The 14,291-nt window shown below is 52.2% G+C and overlaps 1 protein-coding gene across 3 annotated transcripts in view; it reads right to left on the reverse strand.

Moving 5' to 3' along the window:
* Positions 1-975: 975 nt before the first annotated feature.
* Positions 976-14,291, reverse strand: part of JDP2 (Jun dimerization protein 2) — a 44,274-nt gene continuing 30,958 nt past the window's right edge. For all 3 annotated transcript variants that reach the window (XM_084791170.1, XM_084791171.1, XM_084791172.1), the window contains exons 3-4: positions 8,581-8,685; positions 976-1,834 (exon numbers count right to left, since the gene is read on the reverse strand). In XM_084791170.1, coding sequence (XP_084647296.1) covers positions 1,649-1,834; positions 8,581-8,685 — 291 coding nt within the window. In that variant the 3' untranslated portion in view covers positions 976-1,648. The remainder of the gene's footprint in view (positions 1,835-8,580; positions 8,686-14,291) is intronic.

Here is a 14,291-nt window from a genome sequence, read left to right on the forward strand (position 1 = left end):
CCAGGCTGGGGCCCTTGATAGATAGACTACACCAAGCAAGTTGGATGGAGGGAACTCAAGGTGAAAAAGAGAGGGACCAACTGTTTATTAATGACCTATTTTCTTCTTCTGCCCCAACCCCTCATGCCGCCACGCAGATGGAGGAAGATGGCTTTGAAGCAAGCAAGCAAGCAAGCACAAGATGAGCCCATTGCTAGGCTCCACAGGGCGAAGGCTGGTTTATTCCCCAGCAAAGGTTAAGTTCATTGAAGTGCCCGGTATCCTCAAGGATGCTCTCAAACAAAACAAATAGTTCAGCAGTTATGAGCACAAAGAGGACCTAAGTTCAATCCCCAGCAAGCATGTCAGGTAGCTCACCACAGCCTTTACCTCCAGCTCCGGGGTGGGGTGGGGGTCCAAATCTTAACCTATGCACGTACACTCTCTCTCTCTCTTTCTTTCTCTCTCTCTCTTTCTTTCTCTCTCTCTCTCTCTCTCTCTCTCTCTCTCTCTCTCTCTCTCTCACACACACACACACACACACACACACATACACACATGCACTTTAAAATTCGTCCCCCCAAAAGGAAGCAAGTGCTCAAAATGGTACACGCGGACTTCTTTAACATCTCTAGGCCTTGGCCTCCCCATCTGTGAAATGGGCATATTCAGACTTACCTGTACGGGTAGCCATGGAAACCACTCCAAACAACTCCTGCCCTGGGTATGCCCTCTCCCTGGGCAGACACCACTCGAGGCAGCTGGGTAATTAAGAGCAATGTTTACTGAGCGATACAGGACTGAGTACTAGGAAGGGTTTAACAAGGATGGAAATGTACCCCACCCGCCTGGCCACCCCCCAACACCCAGAGCCTACAGTACTTAGGAATTACAACGGCCGTAACTGGTGGGTGGATGCCTGTAACAACAGACCATAGCATATTTGTACTGTGTCACATCGAGTGATTATAGAAATCCATATATATATATTGCTCGTATAAAATCTTTTTTTTTGTAAAAAATATTAAAAAAAAAAAAAGAAAGTATAAAAAAAAAGTGTGCAGTTGGAAGGCCCGCCAGGACAGCCAGTCTGTAAACATTCATTGATTGAGTGTGTGCTTTGGAAGGGCGCCCGCGCCTCAGTGCCACAGCAAATTCCAGCAGGGCCACCAGGCTGCGCACCTGGGCAGGGCCGACACAGCCCCACAGTGCACCCCTTTCCAGCGGGCTTGGGCAGGGCTGGGGAAGGTGGACTGCAGTCCACGCTGAGTTCCATCCTCGGCCACACTGTGTTTGCGACACATGGCTTTTCTTGGTTTCCTGGTAGTCCCTTGGGTGGGGGGTCGTGGCAGAGAGGCCCGAGGAGTGCCTGAGGAGGCTACCTGGTTGGGCATTTCTCCGGCTCAGGTACCCTTCAAGCTGGGCCCTGGAGTGGGGCTAGCCCCTACCTGCGGGTCAACTTTGGTCTCAGCGCTTGGTCCCTCCGGTTTTGTCAAGTCCGCTCACGTGTGGCTGGGCTGAGTTTTTAAAAAGAGCCGGCTGGAGGCCAGTTCTGCTAAGCCTCGTCATGGAGTTTGTCCTGTGCGCAGGAGGGGCCCTCGCTTGCTCCCCTGTCGCCTTCGCTGCTCCTCCCCCTCCTCTTCCTCTGATGCCTCCTCTGGGTCTTCAGTCACTTCCGGTCCAGCTGCTCCAGCAGCGGGTTGCCTTCAGACTCGGGAGTCCTGACACTGTCCGTGCGCACAATGCAAGTGGGACGGTGTCGGTTGAGCATCAGGATAAGCTGCTGCCTCTCCAGCTTCAGCTCCTCTATCTGCGTCTTCAGCTCGGCGTTCATGAGCTCCAGCCGCTCCGACTCCTGTGCACACAGAGACACACCATCAGCCATCACTACCAGTCTGCTCTCGAGAGGTGCCCAGGCCCTCTGGCTGGCCCCTGCACTGCTGGCACGCCTTTCTGCCTGCCAGGTCCCACTGAAGGCTGAGCACCTGGGGTGAGTGACTTTCTGCAGACAGGACCCTGTCACACAGTAATGGCCTCTGTCTCATGGTAGGAAGGGTTCAGATGATATGCCGGGGGCTAGCCCAGTCTATATGCTTTCTCTCTCCCGTCCATCATGGCTTCCTTGCTATTGACCAAAAACCACACCAATGCTCCCCTGCAACAAGATTTTTACACACACACACACACACACACACACACACACACACACACACACAGAGGAGGGGAGGGGGGCAGCCAGCAGGCAGGCAATGAATGGAGGCCATGTGGATCGAGAGCAGGTCCATGAAGGGCAGAGGACCCAAAATGGCCCACAGAGCTGGGGAAGATGGCTCAGCAGTTATGAACTTAGTTTGTTTTGGCAGAGAACCAGAGAATCCAAGGACCCGAGTTCGAGTCCCTGTATTCTCATTGGTCTCAGTGGATGCAATCTCTCAGAAATCCAGGGAAAAACAAACAAACCAACCAACCAAAATGGCCCACAGGTGGCAGCCAAAACCAAGTGCTTTGCTATGTGTCAAAGGTACAGTGGGATGGTCTTGACAACTGGAATTGATAAACACACTGTGAGCCATTCCCCTAAAACATGTGCCTCCTAGCCATTAGCTTACAATTATTTAGAGCTTCTCCCCCCCCCCTTGGTATGCCCCATAATCTAGGCGCTACCCCCAACAGACAGGCAATCAACAAGCAACCTGTTGGACAGGAAATGAGGTTTCAAACTGCTATTGGATGGGACTCCCAACACACTCCCGGCCCTGGACAGAGGAAAGGAGGACGCTGAGGATGTGACGGGTTTGGGGTTGTGTGTCACAGTAGGGACAGATGAACAGCATGCCTGTTGAAGGCCTGGGGCTTGCACAGAGGATGGAAGAGCACAGCGATGGGGCCTTCCTGCTTTTCTAAGCGCCAGTAACGGAAGGCTCTTCTTGTGTGAGCTGAGGAGCCTCCTCAGGCCAGTGAGCTCTTCCCTGGGAATTACTTTGTCCTCGGGTCTGGAGAAGTGTTTGGCTGTCGCAGCTAAGGCAGAGTGACTGGCAGGTGGGGGATGGAGAGTGAAGATGCTGTGACTGCCACACACCAAGGCAAACCTCACAAGGACCTTTCAGATGCCCCCTCCCCCCCACACACACACCAAGTGTGCATACTAAGAGACTGGCATTAGTCACAGAGCAGGCTGAGCTTGCAACTGCCTGTGTGACAAGTCCTCCTGCCCAGTTGGGTGCAGTTGGGGGCAGCCTCCCTCTGAGACACTGGGCTCTTTGGTGGGGGTCCCCACACGGGGGCGGGGCGTGGTATCCTCCTCACACTGCCAGCCTGTCAGGGTTGTTCCTTGTGCGTGTCTCTGAGGTGGCTGGCTGCACAGGCTCTCAGGGAGCTCGGAATGGCTGAGGGAGGCAGGCTTTAGGACCAATCACCCAGAGCAACAGCTTCAAAAAGGAGAAAAGAAATGTTAAAAGGGGGAAATATTTTTTTTTAAGCATCTATTGGCTTTTAATGGGACAGGCTGAGACAAGACTGGAATGCTGGTCCGCAGTTCTCAGAATTCTGAGAGATGGCTAGTGTTTCTGCCCTTCCCCCACCCCCACCCCCCAGCCCAAGCTGCTAACACAATCTTCAGATTGTCCTCAGCCTTTGTATCGGAAAGCCTCAGGGCCATCAACCCACCTCAGAGGATGTGCCTCAGCCTGCCATGTCAATGAATACTTTGGGGAATCCAAAGCCTATGAACAGCCTCTGCCCCCCTCCCCCGCACCTGGGCCCCCCCTCCTCCATAGCTCCTGAGGAGTGTGCATTCAGCGCACAGCTAGGCCCAGCTAGTGACCAGCCGTTTTGAGTGTAGGAGACCAGCAAGAAGTGCTAACAGCAAGGCGAGGAGTGGACTTCAGGTGGTACGCGGGGCGAGGGAAGGAACTCTGGGTGAGAAACTCTTCAGTAGAGAGAAGAGACAGAGGCACACTTCCATGTGTGGAGAAATAACCAGGGATGGGTGTGCTCACTGCCCTCAAGGGCACACGAGGGTTCATGACGGAGAAAGCAGGACGGAGCCGAATGGCAGCTAAGCAAATACCGTAGGCTTAGAATCTAGAGTCTAGAGCAAATTATCTTGTCCGCGCACGCATAGAGAGGTGATGATCTTCCGGATTAGAAGAGCTGCTACCGGGAAAGCACAGTGTAAACTGAAGGGTTAGAAGGGCTTAAGGAATCCTTCTTTTTCACCTCCGAGCAGGAAGAGGGTAGGGAAAAGAAGGATGCTTCCAAGGCGGCTGAGGACGCCTTAGCTAAGGACTCCCTGGCTTTGGAGGAGGAAGGAGGCAGAGGTGGCTGGGTGGGCACTAGAAGGGAGGCTGAGAGGGAAGCTGGGCTGGAGCGTGCTAAATGGAGTCTGGAAGGAGTTCAGCCTTGGTTCCAGTGTGTCTGAAGCTCAAGATGGACGTGTGGCTGGCTCAACATGAACAATTGGAGCCCTCAGAAGTCGGAGGCAGGAAGTGAGAAGTTCAAGGCCAGCCTTGGCTACATAATAAGCTTGTGGCCAGCTTGGTCTATACTTGACTCCCAAACCGAAAACAATAACAAAAAAAAACCCAAGAGAAGAATATGAGACAAAGTTCAACACCACACAGATCTACCTCCTCCAAAACAGACAGGGGAGGTCTGGGCAACTTGGCCTAGTTGTCCTAGTATCACTAACCAGTTGTCACACTTAACTCCCTCCTGCGCTCACGGAGTTCCTAGCTGCCTCTACATGGCTACTTATTGTGTGATTATAGACTATTGTTAAAACATGTTTATAACAGTGGCTTTTCAGCCAGGTGTTGATGGCACAGGCCTTTAATCCCAGCACTTGGAAGGCAGAGACAGGCAGGTATCTGTGAGTTCGAGGCCAGCCTGGCCTACAGAGTAAGTTCCAGGACAGCCTGAGCTACACAGAGAAACCCTGTCTTGAAAAACAAACAACAACAAAAAACAAAAACAAAACAGTGGCCTGTAGGGCTTATAAAGATAATTTTTCATGTTTGTTTGTTTTTGAGACAGTTTTCACTAGGTAGCCTAGGCTGGCCTCACACTTGGGATCTCCCTGCCTCAGACTCACATGTGCTGGGAATACAGTCTGCACAGGTTTCTAGATTTCTAACAGCAGTGTTTGCCTAATGGATGAGGAAGAACCAGGCCGGGATCTTCTGTACTTTAGCTATAGAGGGAGGTGATTGTGTCTTTGTTTTTGTTTACTTGTGCTGACTTCTGAGGGATATTTACTGCACTGAAAAAAATTGAAACCATTTGTTCACTTAGAATAGAATTGGTATAAATTAGGATTTTGTCTCCTACGTGGTCATCAGTGAGCTTAGTAAAAAGAAGTTGAGGGGTTAGGCACCCTAGCTTTTTATCCTATCTATGTGACCTTTTCTGAGTCATTGATGCCAGTTTTCTCACAAAAATAGTATGACTGGCCTAGGACATGCCCACACATGCACACAAACACCTGGCTGTTCTGGAGCAACTTGCTCTGTAGACATAGCTGGCCTCAAACTCAGATATCCCCCTGCCTCTGTCTCCTGAGTGCTGGAATTAAAGGCCTGTGCCATTGCCCTGCCCTGACTTTATATTTTAAAATGTTCTAGGGGACATAAAACAGAGTTCCATCAGGGTTGGGAAGCAGCTACGCTACTGTGAACAGCTTTGCCCATTTCTTGGAGTCGGGGCAACCTGAAGAAAGTGCTGGGCAGCAGAGAAAAGCTACACCCCACCATCAGGAATCCATCAGCAGTGGGGGGCCCTTCTCATCCTCCCAGGGCCAATGTGACCTCCAGGAGGAGAGCCCTAGGAAGCAAGAACACAGAGCATCTTGGGAATGTAAAATGGTCTCACTGCCTCCAGGGCCCAGAGCACCCTGTGTTGGGCACAGTGGCGCAGCAGGAGCCGGTGTCATAGCAGAGAGACATGCCAGGCTGCCGTTCCTCGGGGCAGATGAAGGCTTTGGGGTAGGCATAAGGTCTGTGAGGGTTGAACTGACACACCCAAAGGCCTGTTGGTCTAGAGACTCAAACTCTCTGAGAGGTAGTCTCTGAGTTGCATATGGGTGTCCAGAGGTTAGGGTGTGGGTGAGCGTTAACAATTACGCTGGAGAGATGGCTCAGTGGTTAAGAGCACCCGCTTGCTCTTCCAGAGGTCCTGAGTTCAATTCCCAGCAACCACGTGGTGGCTCACAACCATCTATAATGTAATCTGATACGCTCTTCTGAAGATAAAGCACTCATATACAATAAATAAAATAAATAAATCTTTTTAAAAAAAAAAACAATTACGCTATTAGAGTCACTCAGGTCTGTAGCCTCCGGCAACACAGTGGTTCGCTTTCACACCCAGTTCTGCTTCCAAGGCCTCAGGTGGGGAGGGCTGTCTAGGGAACAGGACGGGGCTGGGGTCCACGAGGTGCCGCTTTCCGGACCCAAGGTCACATAGTTTTCTCCTTGGTGACCACTTCTCTTCCTGGGACAACACAGTACTGCTGCCCTAGGACTCCTCTGACTGGCGCCCTTTTCATTTTGAACCCTGGCATGGCTCCCCATGACCACAGATAGTATCATGTAATGGGGACACTCACAAGAGTGGAAGAAGATTTCTTGAAAACTGGGCCAGGGCAACAGGGATACACTGGTCTATTTCAGACAAGCCAGCATGTAGAAGAAACGTTCTATGCAGGAGGCTCTGGGTCTGCTACCTTATTGAAATGTTGTACCCATGTGGAATGCCTGGCACACATTGGGTATTTGACAAGTTCATCTGACACTGACTATGTAGACACACAGTAGGCACTTAGTGAGTTTTAGTAGGATGAAGAGCTGTTCACTTGGCACTGGCTATGTAAGCACACAGTTGGTGCTTAGCGAGTTTTAGTAGAATAAAGAGCTGTTCATCTGGCACTGGCTATGTAAGCACACAGTAGGTGCTTAGCGAGCTTTAGTAGAATGAAGAGCTGTTCATCTGGCACTGACTATGTAAGCACACAGTAGGTGCTTGGCGAGTTTCTGTAGAATAAAGAGCTGTTCACCATCTGGCACTGACTATGTAAGCACACAGTAGGTGCTTGGCGAGTTTCTGTAGAATGAAGAGCTGTTCACCATCTGGCACCGACTATCTATTGAACTGGCGTGTCACTGAGAGCCTCTGCAGGGGGCACATCTTGCCTGTTAACTGGCTGACAAGACCTAGGAAGTCGGAGTCACTTGAGAAACTTCTCCTATGAAGCCTACCGGCACCTCCTGGCTCTGTCCATCAGGTACTTGATGCTGAACATACAGCAAGGATGCTCCCCTCACCTGTAAGGCCCGTGTCTTAGAAATGCTGAACAATCAAATCTAGTGTTGCGTACCGTAAGACCTCCCAGTTCTGTTAATAAGCACTAACCTGCCCAGGGTGCTCACAGCTCAGGGTCTACACATGGCCCACTCTGTTCTGGCAAACACAAGAGGGAAACACAGACCCCCAGTTTGGAGAACATCAGGCCGATCCAGCCTTACCTCTTCGTCTCCCAGGAAAGGACGATGGTCGCTCTGGCTACGCCCTACTATAGGGTGCCTAACGCACAACCGGACATTTCCCGCACTTGTTGAATTAATAAATGAATGAATGAATGAACCAGCCAAGGAACTGAGAGTCACAGCGGGATTAGGAACAGGAAGACCTGAGCTTAGCAGCAGGCACTGACATCAGTCCCACCCTTTGGTGGCTGCGAGACCTGGGCAGGTCACTATCTTTACTGCACTTTCCTCACCTGCAGAAATCGAGCCACAAAGATCCCTATCTTCGCTGGCTACTCTGCCAACAAAATGAGATCACACATGCAGCACTTAGCACAGTGCCTGGCTTTGCAAATATTCGAGACTGTTGCTCATCATTGCGGTGGCTCATCGATTAATAAATGCCTGCCCGTTAAGTTAGCATATACTAATGCTATTACTGTTCAGTAACAAACAAATAACTGGAGTGGGGCACTGCTGAATACTAGGGGGCTGTTCAGCTTTCCACCCACTTCCCTTCACTGTCACCATTTTTGAGACAAAAGGCAAGAGCTGAGAGACAGGACCCAGGGGGAGAAAGAGCAAGTACCGTGCTAAGCAAATCATGAGTAAAAAGGCAGGTGATAGCAGGAGGCAAAGGGAAGCAACCGGGGGCTGACCTACAGATACAGACTGACCTCTGGTCCATGGAGGCAGCAACAAAGACTTCAGGGGTCATCTGCAGTGGGGCTAAGGGCTGGCCAGTGCAGGATCCAGGATGGATAAGATATTGCAATAAAGGGAGATTTTTTTCCCCTGGTGGCCAGCCCAGGAACTACATCCACTGCCCACAGACATGGCATGGCCCCCAACACCAAACTTCATTAGCATGTACCCTAGAACACTGTGGCCACAGGAGGCCAAAATGGATAGTCCCAGGTCTGGGCCACTGGGTCAATCAGTACCCAGGGTCTAAGCTCAGTGGAGGAAAAAAATGGATCCTTCCACCTTGTCCGGGCAGCACAGGGTCCGATGATGCCCCTGGCTGCAGAGCACGCCAACCCCTGCACAGCTCCCAGGCACAGCTGCCCCGCTGGCTCACCCTTTGCAGAAACTCCGTGCGTTCCTTCTTCTTGTTCCGGCATCTGGCCGCAGCGACTTTGTTCTTCTCTCGGCGCCTTTTCCTTCGCTCTTCTTCCTCGTCTAGCTGTGAGGGCACAGAGCCACCGATTAGACACCATGGGTGACTCTGAGGACAGCTTCCCACCTGACAGGAGGACAGACAGGGGGACAGATCCCCCTTGCTCACCCACATCTCAGCAGCAAACCCCTCTGGCTGCGGAGATGGACCGGTCTCCCGGTCATCGGTGCATAGTCCTCGGAACAGGTGGGCATCCTTGGGAGGAGCCGGTGTTCTCTGAGGGCAGGGCTACCTGGCTCAGCCAGAGTTTCTGGGGCTGGGAGCCTGGCCAGTCCACTCATTGGAGGCAGGCGGTTCCCCCAGAGTGGGTGGGGCAACCTGTTCTGCCTGGCTCAAGCCCTCTGGGTGTGATTTTTTCCAGGCCAGCAGCTCCCAGGCACTTCCTTTAAAAACACCTTGGGCAGAGACCCAGGTTCGTGTTGGGCACCAACCCCTCCACCCCTGTCTTCACCCCACCTCTTCTGTTGGGATTTCAAACCCTCACTACCAATATGGCGCCTCTTCTTGGCCCTCCAAAGTTCTGATCTTTTCCCCCAGGATGCCCCTGGTTACTCTGCTTCCTCACCTGGATGGACTTTTTTTTTTTTTTTTTTTTTTTTTTTAGTTCTCTCCCAAGACTACAGCTGGGACAAAGCTAAGAAGAGTGGCAGGACACATTCCAGGATCCTCTGAGATGACAAGCCAGCCTTTATCCTCCAAGGAATATAGGACTCTTTAAAAAAGGCCCATAACCTAGGAGGGGCAAAAACTCACCACCCACCCACCCACTGGCTAACAGTTGCTAGGTTTTCACCACCAGGAATAATGCGAGCTGCCTCTTGCCTACTTTAACAAACGCTTTCAACACACACCACTCTACCCTCAAGCCAAGTCTTACAGGAAGGTGCTGTCACTGTCCCACTTTGTGGACAGTAAGTCTGAGCCTTAAAACTTCACTTTGTCCAAGGCCATTCACTCCACAAAGACATGGCAGGTGCAGATTTTTGAACTCAGGTCTTACCAGTTTCAACCTTTCTATTAAAAATGAAAACAAAAAAATTTTGAGGCAGCGTCACATGTAGCCAAGGCTGTTCTCCAACTCATTATGTGGTCAGAGGTGACCTTGAGTTTATAATCCTCCTGCCTCACTTCCTGAGTGCTAGGATTACAGCTGGAGGCTACCACCCACAATTTATTAAGTACTGGGGCTTGAACCTAGGGCCTGTGCATGTTAGGCAAACATTTTGCCAACTGAGCCACGTTTCTTCAGGGTTTTTCTGTTGGGGTGCCTTGTGTTGTCCCTGCCAACCAGGGAAATCTGGAGGCTTCAGAGGGCCAGCTAGGCTGGGGACAGCTCCAAGTCAGAGGCCACGAGCTGTGGAGTTGCTCTGGGCTTGCCAACTCTGTCACTTCTAGAGTGGGGTAAGGTTAGGGGGTGACTCTGACATCATCCAGGAAAGCAAGCACCCTCTTTCTCCACACTTCTGGCATGGTCAAGTGCGTGAGGGAGGGGAGGGCCCAGCCTGGGCCCCAGCCTGGCACTCTGGCCCCTGACACAGACCCTGGATCAGCCTACTTCCTCCTTCCCCACCACCTCAGGACTTCTCCTTAAGCCACACTGGCCCTCCTGGGAAGCTGCTGGAGAGGTGCCCCGTCAATGCCTCCACACCCGACACCTCCCAGGCCCATGGCCTCCTTTGAAAATGAACCAGAAGTGACAGCTCCCCTGGCTGACCTGCATCTAGGCCTCAGAAACCTGGCTGAAATTGATTCCGCCCGACCTCAGCCTCACCCCAGAGCAGACCGAGGTAACCGTGACATCAGGCAAAGGGAAGGAACCAGAGGAAGTGGCTGGCAGCGCAATCTCCCCTCTGCCAAGAGACTTTGCCCACAAACTGCCATGGTGACAGGCTCAGCCTGCCCCTTCTGGGCTCCAGGGCCTCAAGCCTTCCCTAAACAGACCAAGGAGACATAGCCCCTGTCCCTAAAGCCTAGGTCCTGCCCTTTACCCGTTTGCACAAGGCCTGGACCCAGAAGGTTGGGAGCAACACATTCAGTGGCTACGGCTGCAAGTGAAACACATCACCTGGGTCACTTTGACACCCAGATCAGTGGACTGTGCCATCCGCCCTCTGAACCCACCAAACCCTTCTGTCAGTACTTTTTACTCTGGATGCCACACCCTCCCTCCTCCATGCCAGTCAGGCCTTCTTCCCTAGCTAAGAGGACTTTTTTTTTTCCTACTTGGTAAACTTCTCCTTCAAGAATAAATGTCACCTCCTCTAGGAAGGCCCCTCTGATACCCCTGATAGAATTCCATCCCATCCCCAGTTAGAGTGGTCACCAGCCATCCCTGCTAGTCTGAGGACGGGTAGCTGAGCGTGGCTCTTAGTCATAATGAGCTCAGCTGAACGAGTAGAATACCAGACTGTAGAGAATGGTACCGCTGGATGGACCCTAACTATACAGACTTTAGTAGCTGCGTTGACATCCATGAGACCTCTGCCTAGCACCCAGGAAACCTGTTCTGCTGGAATACCTCTTGCCTGTCTGGAGGGGGCTTGGAAGTCTGCAAACTGTCTTCCCCAGAAGCACAGTGACTGAAAATAGTATCTAGATTTGGGGCACAGGGTCCTAATGACTGGGACAAGTCTATACAAATCTTCTGCAGTCCTGGCAGGAACCGGGGTGTGCTTTTAGGTCTGGAGTCACCCCAGTTTTGCAGCTACCACAGTATTTATGTACCCCAGGCCACTCTTCTACCTGTGAGCACCCTGAGACGTGGCCCAAGACTCAGCTTACCGCACTTTCCCTACTAGAATGGGGACATATCTCCTCAACTCCTTCCCATCCCACAGTCGCTTTGGAGATGCCCCAGGGAGATATGGCTGGAAAATCTTTTCCAGAAACAGAGCAAGAGCTCACAGGGTCTCTGCCTTCTCCACCCTTCAGCCACTGGGCCCCTCGCACCATACCAGTGCCTGAACTGTCTGTGGCCCTGACGCTCTGGCCATCCCCTGGCCTCTCCTCCTGCTTCCCTAGCAAGGAAGCTGCGCGCTCCCCCCCCCCCCCCCCACACACACACAATATTTCTTGAGTTCTCCAAAGCATCTGACAGAATATTCTCACCACACATAGTGCAGCCGTCTAAAAACAGAATTCCAAATGTGGGGTGGCTGGGCTCCTCACAGACACAGCTGGGAGAACTGGGGTGTCTGAGGAGGAGGCAGCTCATGGCAGAAGGCATTTAGAGAATGGTGTGAGGGAATTGGGGTCCTGGGAGCTCATCTTCCCAGCCATCACCCTTAGCTCTGTCCCCAAAAGCCCCAGAAGGCCCAAGGGAGAGCCATCTGCGTTGTCAGTGACAAGTGCTCCTACACTGTGCTCTGCATACAAGGGAAAGACTCTTCAGGAACCAGCGACCTAAAGGGGTCCCTCCTCACCCCATTCCATCTCTGTTTTCAAGTCCCTGCTGAGAAACAGGGAGGCCCCAGGCCCTGGCCACAGCTAGCCACAGCTGGCCACAGCTAGCAGGACAAGGTAAGAGCAGCAGATATGGCCTGTGCTGTATTGTGATTTGAAGATTCCAAGTGCTAGACACAAGAGGTGTGCAGAGTCACCAACTTCCTCCATTGCCTAGGGCGGAAAGGGCAGGCAGTTGAAGTGTACAGGAATAAAAAGAGATCTGTTACAGGAAGGAGGCGCAGGCACAGAGAGGAGCCGTGAGGCAAGGTGGGTGAGCAAGGTGCCCAAAGCACACACTGGAGGAGACCTTCTCCCTGGGACTCCTGTAAGTACACAGTGGGTACCAGGGAGGGAGTAGATCCTTCACTGTCATTTCTAGGCCCTTCCCCTCTCACCATAGCCATGGCCCTGAAACCCAGTCCCAGGTGAAACAGATGCGTGCAGAACGCAGAGACAAAGATGGAGGAAGAGTGGTCAAGCTTGTGGAGATAAACAGGAGACACAGAAGGCAGCAGACGCAGACAGACAGAGGGACGGAGTGATGGGCGGGCAGACGGACAGGCAGGCAGTGGCAAGCAGAGGCATACAGACAGAAAAAAAATTTTGTTCTTCTTGATCCTGCCCAGCAGGGCCTGGCTATCCTACTTGTCTTTGGGGTTCATGATGGACCCCATGAATCCCGAGACTTTCTCCTTTGGCATGGAGTGAGTTTGATGTTTCTGTCACTTGCTACTGAAAGACGCCTGGGACATTAGGTTGTACCCTCGTGGAGTCAGGGGTGCCTGGTGATGGGGGAAGAGCAGAAGGTGGCCCCCAGTGATCTTGGGAAGAGCTGCAGCCTCTGGGAGAGTGGCACAGAGCTAACACAGAGGCCCCTTAAACAGGCAGCTGTGGAAGCAAACGGTACCAGCAGGGAGAGAGTGAAAGAAATGGTTTCTAAAACCCTCTGTCTCCCAACCTACATAGCACTAAGCTGGCTCCTAATAATTTATGATTATACTCACAGGTTAATGCGTCCCCCAGCCCACATCAGAGAAGCTTGCTTCAGTGTGAAGCAGACGATGATTAACCTAGGCCTACAGCTGGTCCACATGCAGAGCATGAGAGAGACTGGGCCATCAAACTCCATGCCCCCCCCCAAGGCTCCATCCCCACCCCATGGGAGCTTTGTAGAAGAGAGGGTGGACATGTGTAGGTGCCAGAGATGGCTACGCAGCTCAGAGAGGGGAGGTGGGTGTGAGGTCCCAACCTAGCTGAGGAGCTATTAGAAACTGACAACTGCTCAGAGAAGGAGAGTCAGTGTTCCTGGAGGATGCGGCCCATGAGAGGCCATCCTTGCTTCAGGAGACAGCCCCAAACATGAACTTGGGAGGAAACTGTGGTAGGGCATGGGAGAGGAACTGCAGTGGCGGGAAAGGGGGTTAGCTAGATCAAAACGCACTCATACATGAAATTTCCATCATATATTAGCTTTAAAAAGTTCTCTCTCCCTGCTAATGCCTCCCACTGGCCAAGCTCAAACCAAGGGATACTGGGTTATGGCACCTGCTACGATAAGCCACTAGAGGCACACAGCAGGCAAGATAAACATGGCTTTGTGCAACTACCCCTCCCCCACCCCCAAAGCCCATTAGCTATATCAGCTCAGTCAGCACCGTCAGACAAGACACAGTGAAGGGGACTGGGGTTACCCTCACAGTTAGCTCCTTGGAGAGTTGCCATCATCACTGTGAGGTTGGAGGTATGGGTGGGGGCTCCAGAACCCTGAGACCTGAGTGCAAGTTTGTGGACAGTCTTCTGCCTAATGGCTTCCTTTTTGAGCCCCACCCCAGACCCGCCCGACTGGAATTTGTCTGTAATCTGATTCCCAGGGAACTTGTGTGCACAGGAGCTTGCTCAGGAGGCCATGATGAGGCCTTGGCCATTCTGTCTGCAAACACATTTCTCCCCTGGCTGTGCTCTTTTCGTAAATGCCACCATCTACCTGATGGTCCAACCAGAAACCTGAAATCACCTTAATCCCCACTCCCCATGCCCCACCCACACACAGCAGCCCATTCAACGTCTGACTGCATCACCACCATCAGACTGCCAACACCACCGTCAGACTGCATCATCACCATCAGACTGCCATCACCAACGTCAGACTGCATCATCACCGTCAGACT

The sequence above is a fragment of the Acomys minous genome (assembly GCF_964271855.1).
Source record: "Acomys minous genome assembly, chromosome: 8".
NCBI lineage: Eukaryota > Metazoa > Chordata > Mammalia > Rodentia > Muridae > Acomys > Acomys minous.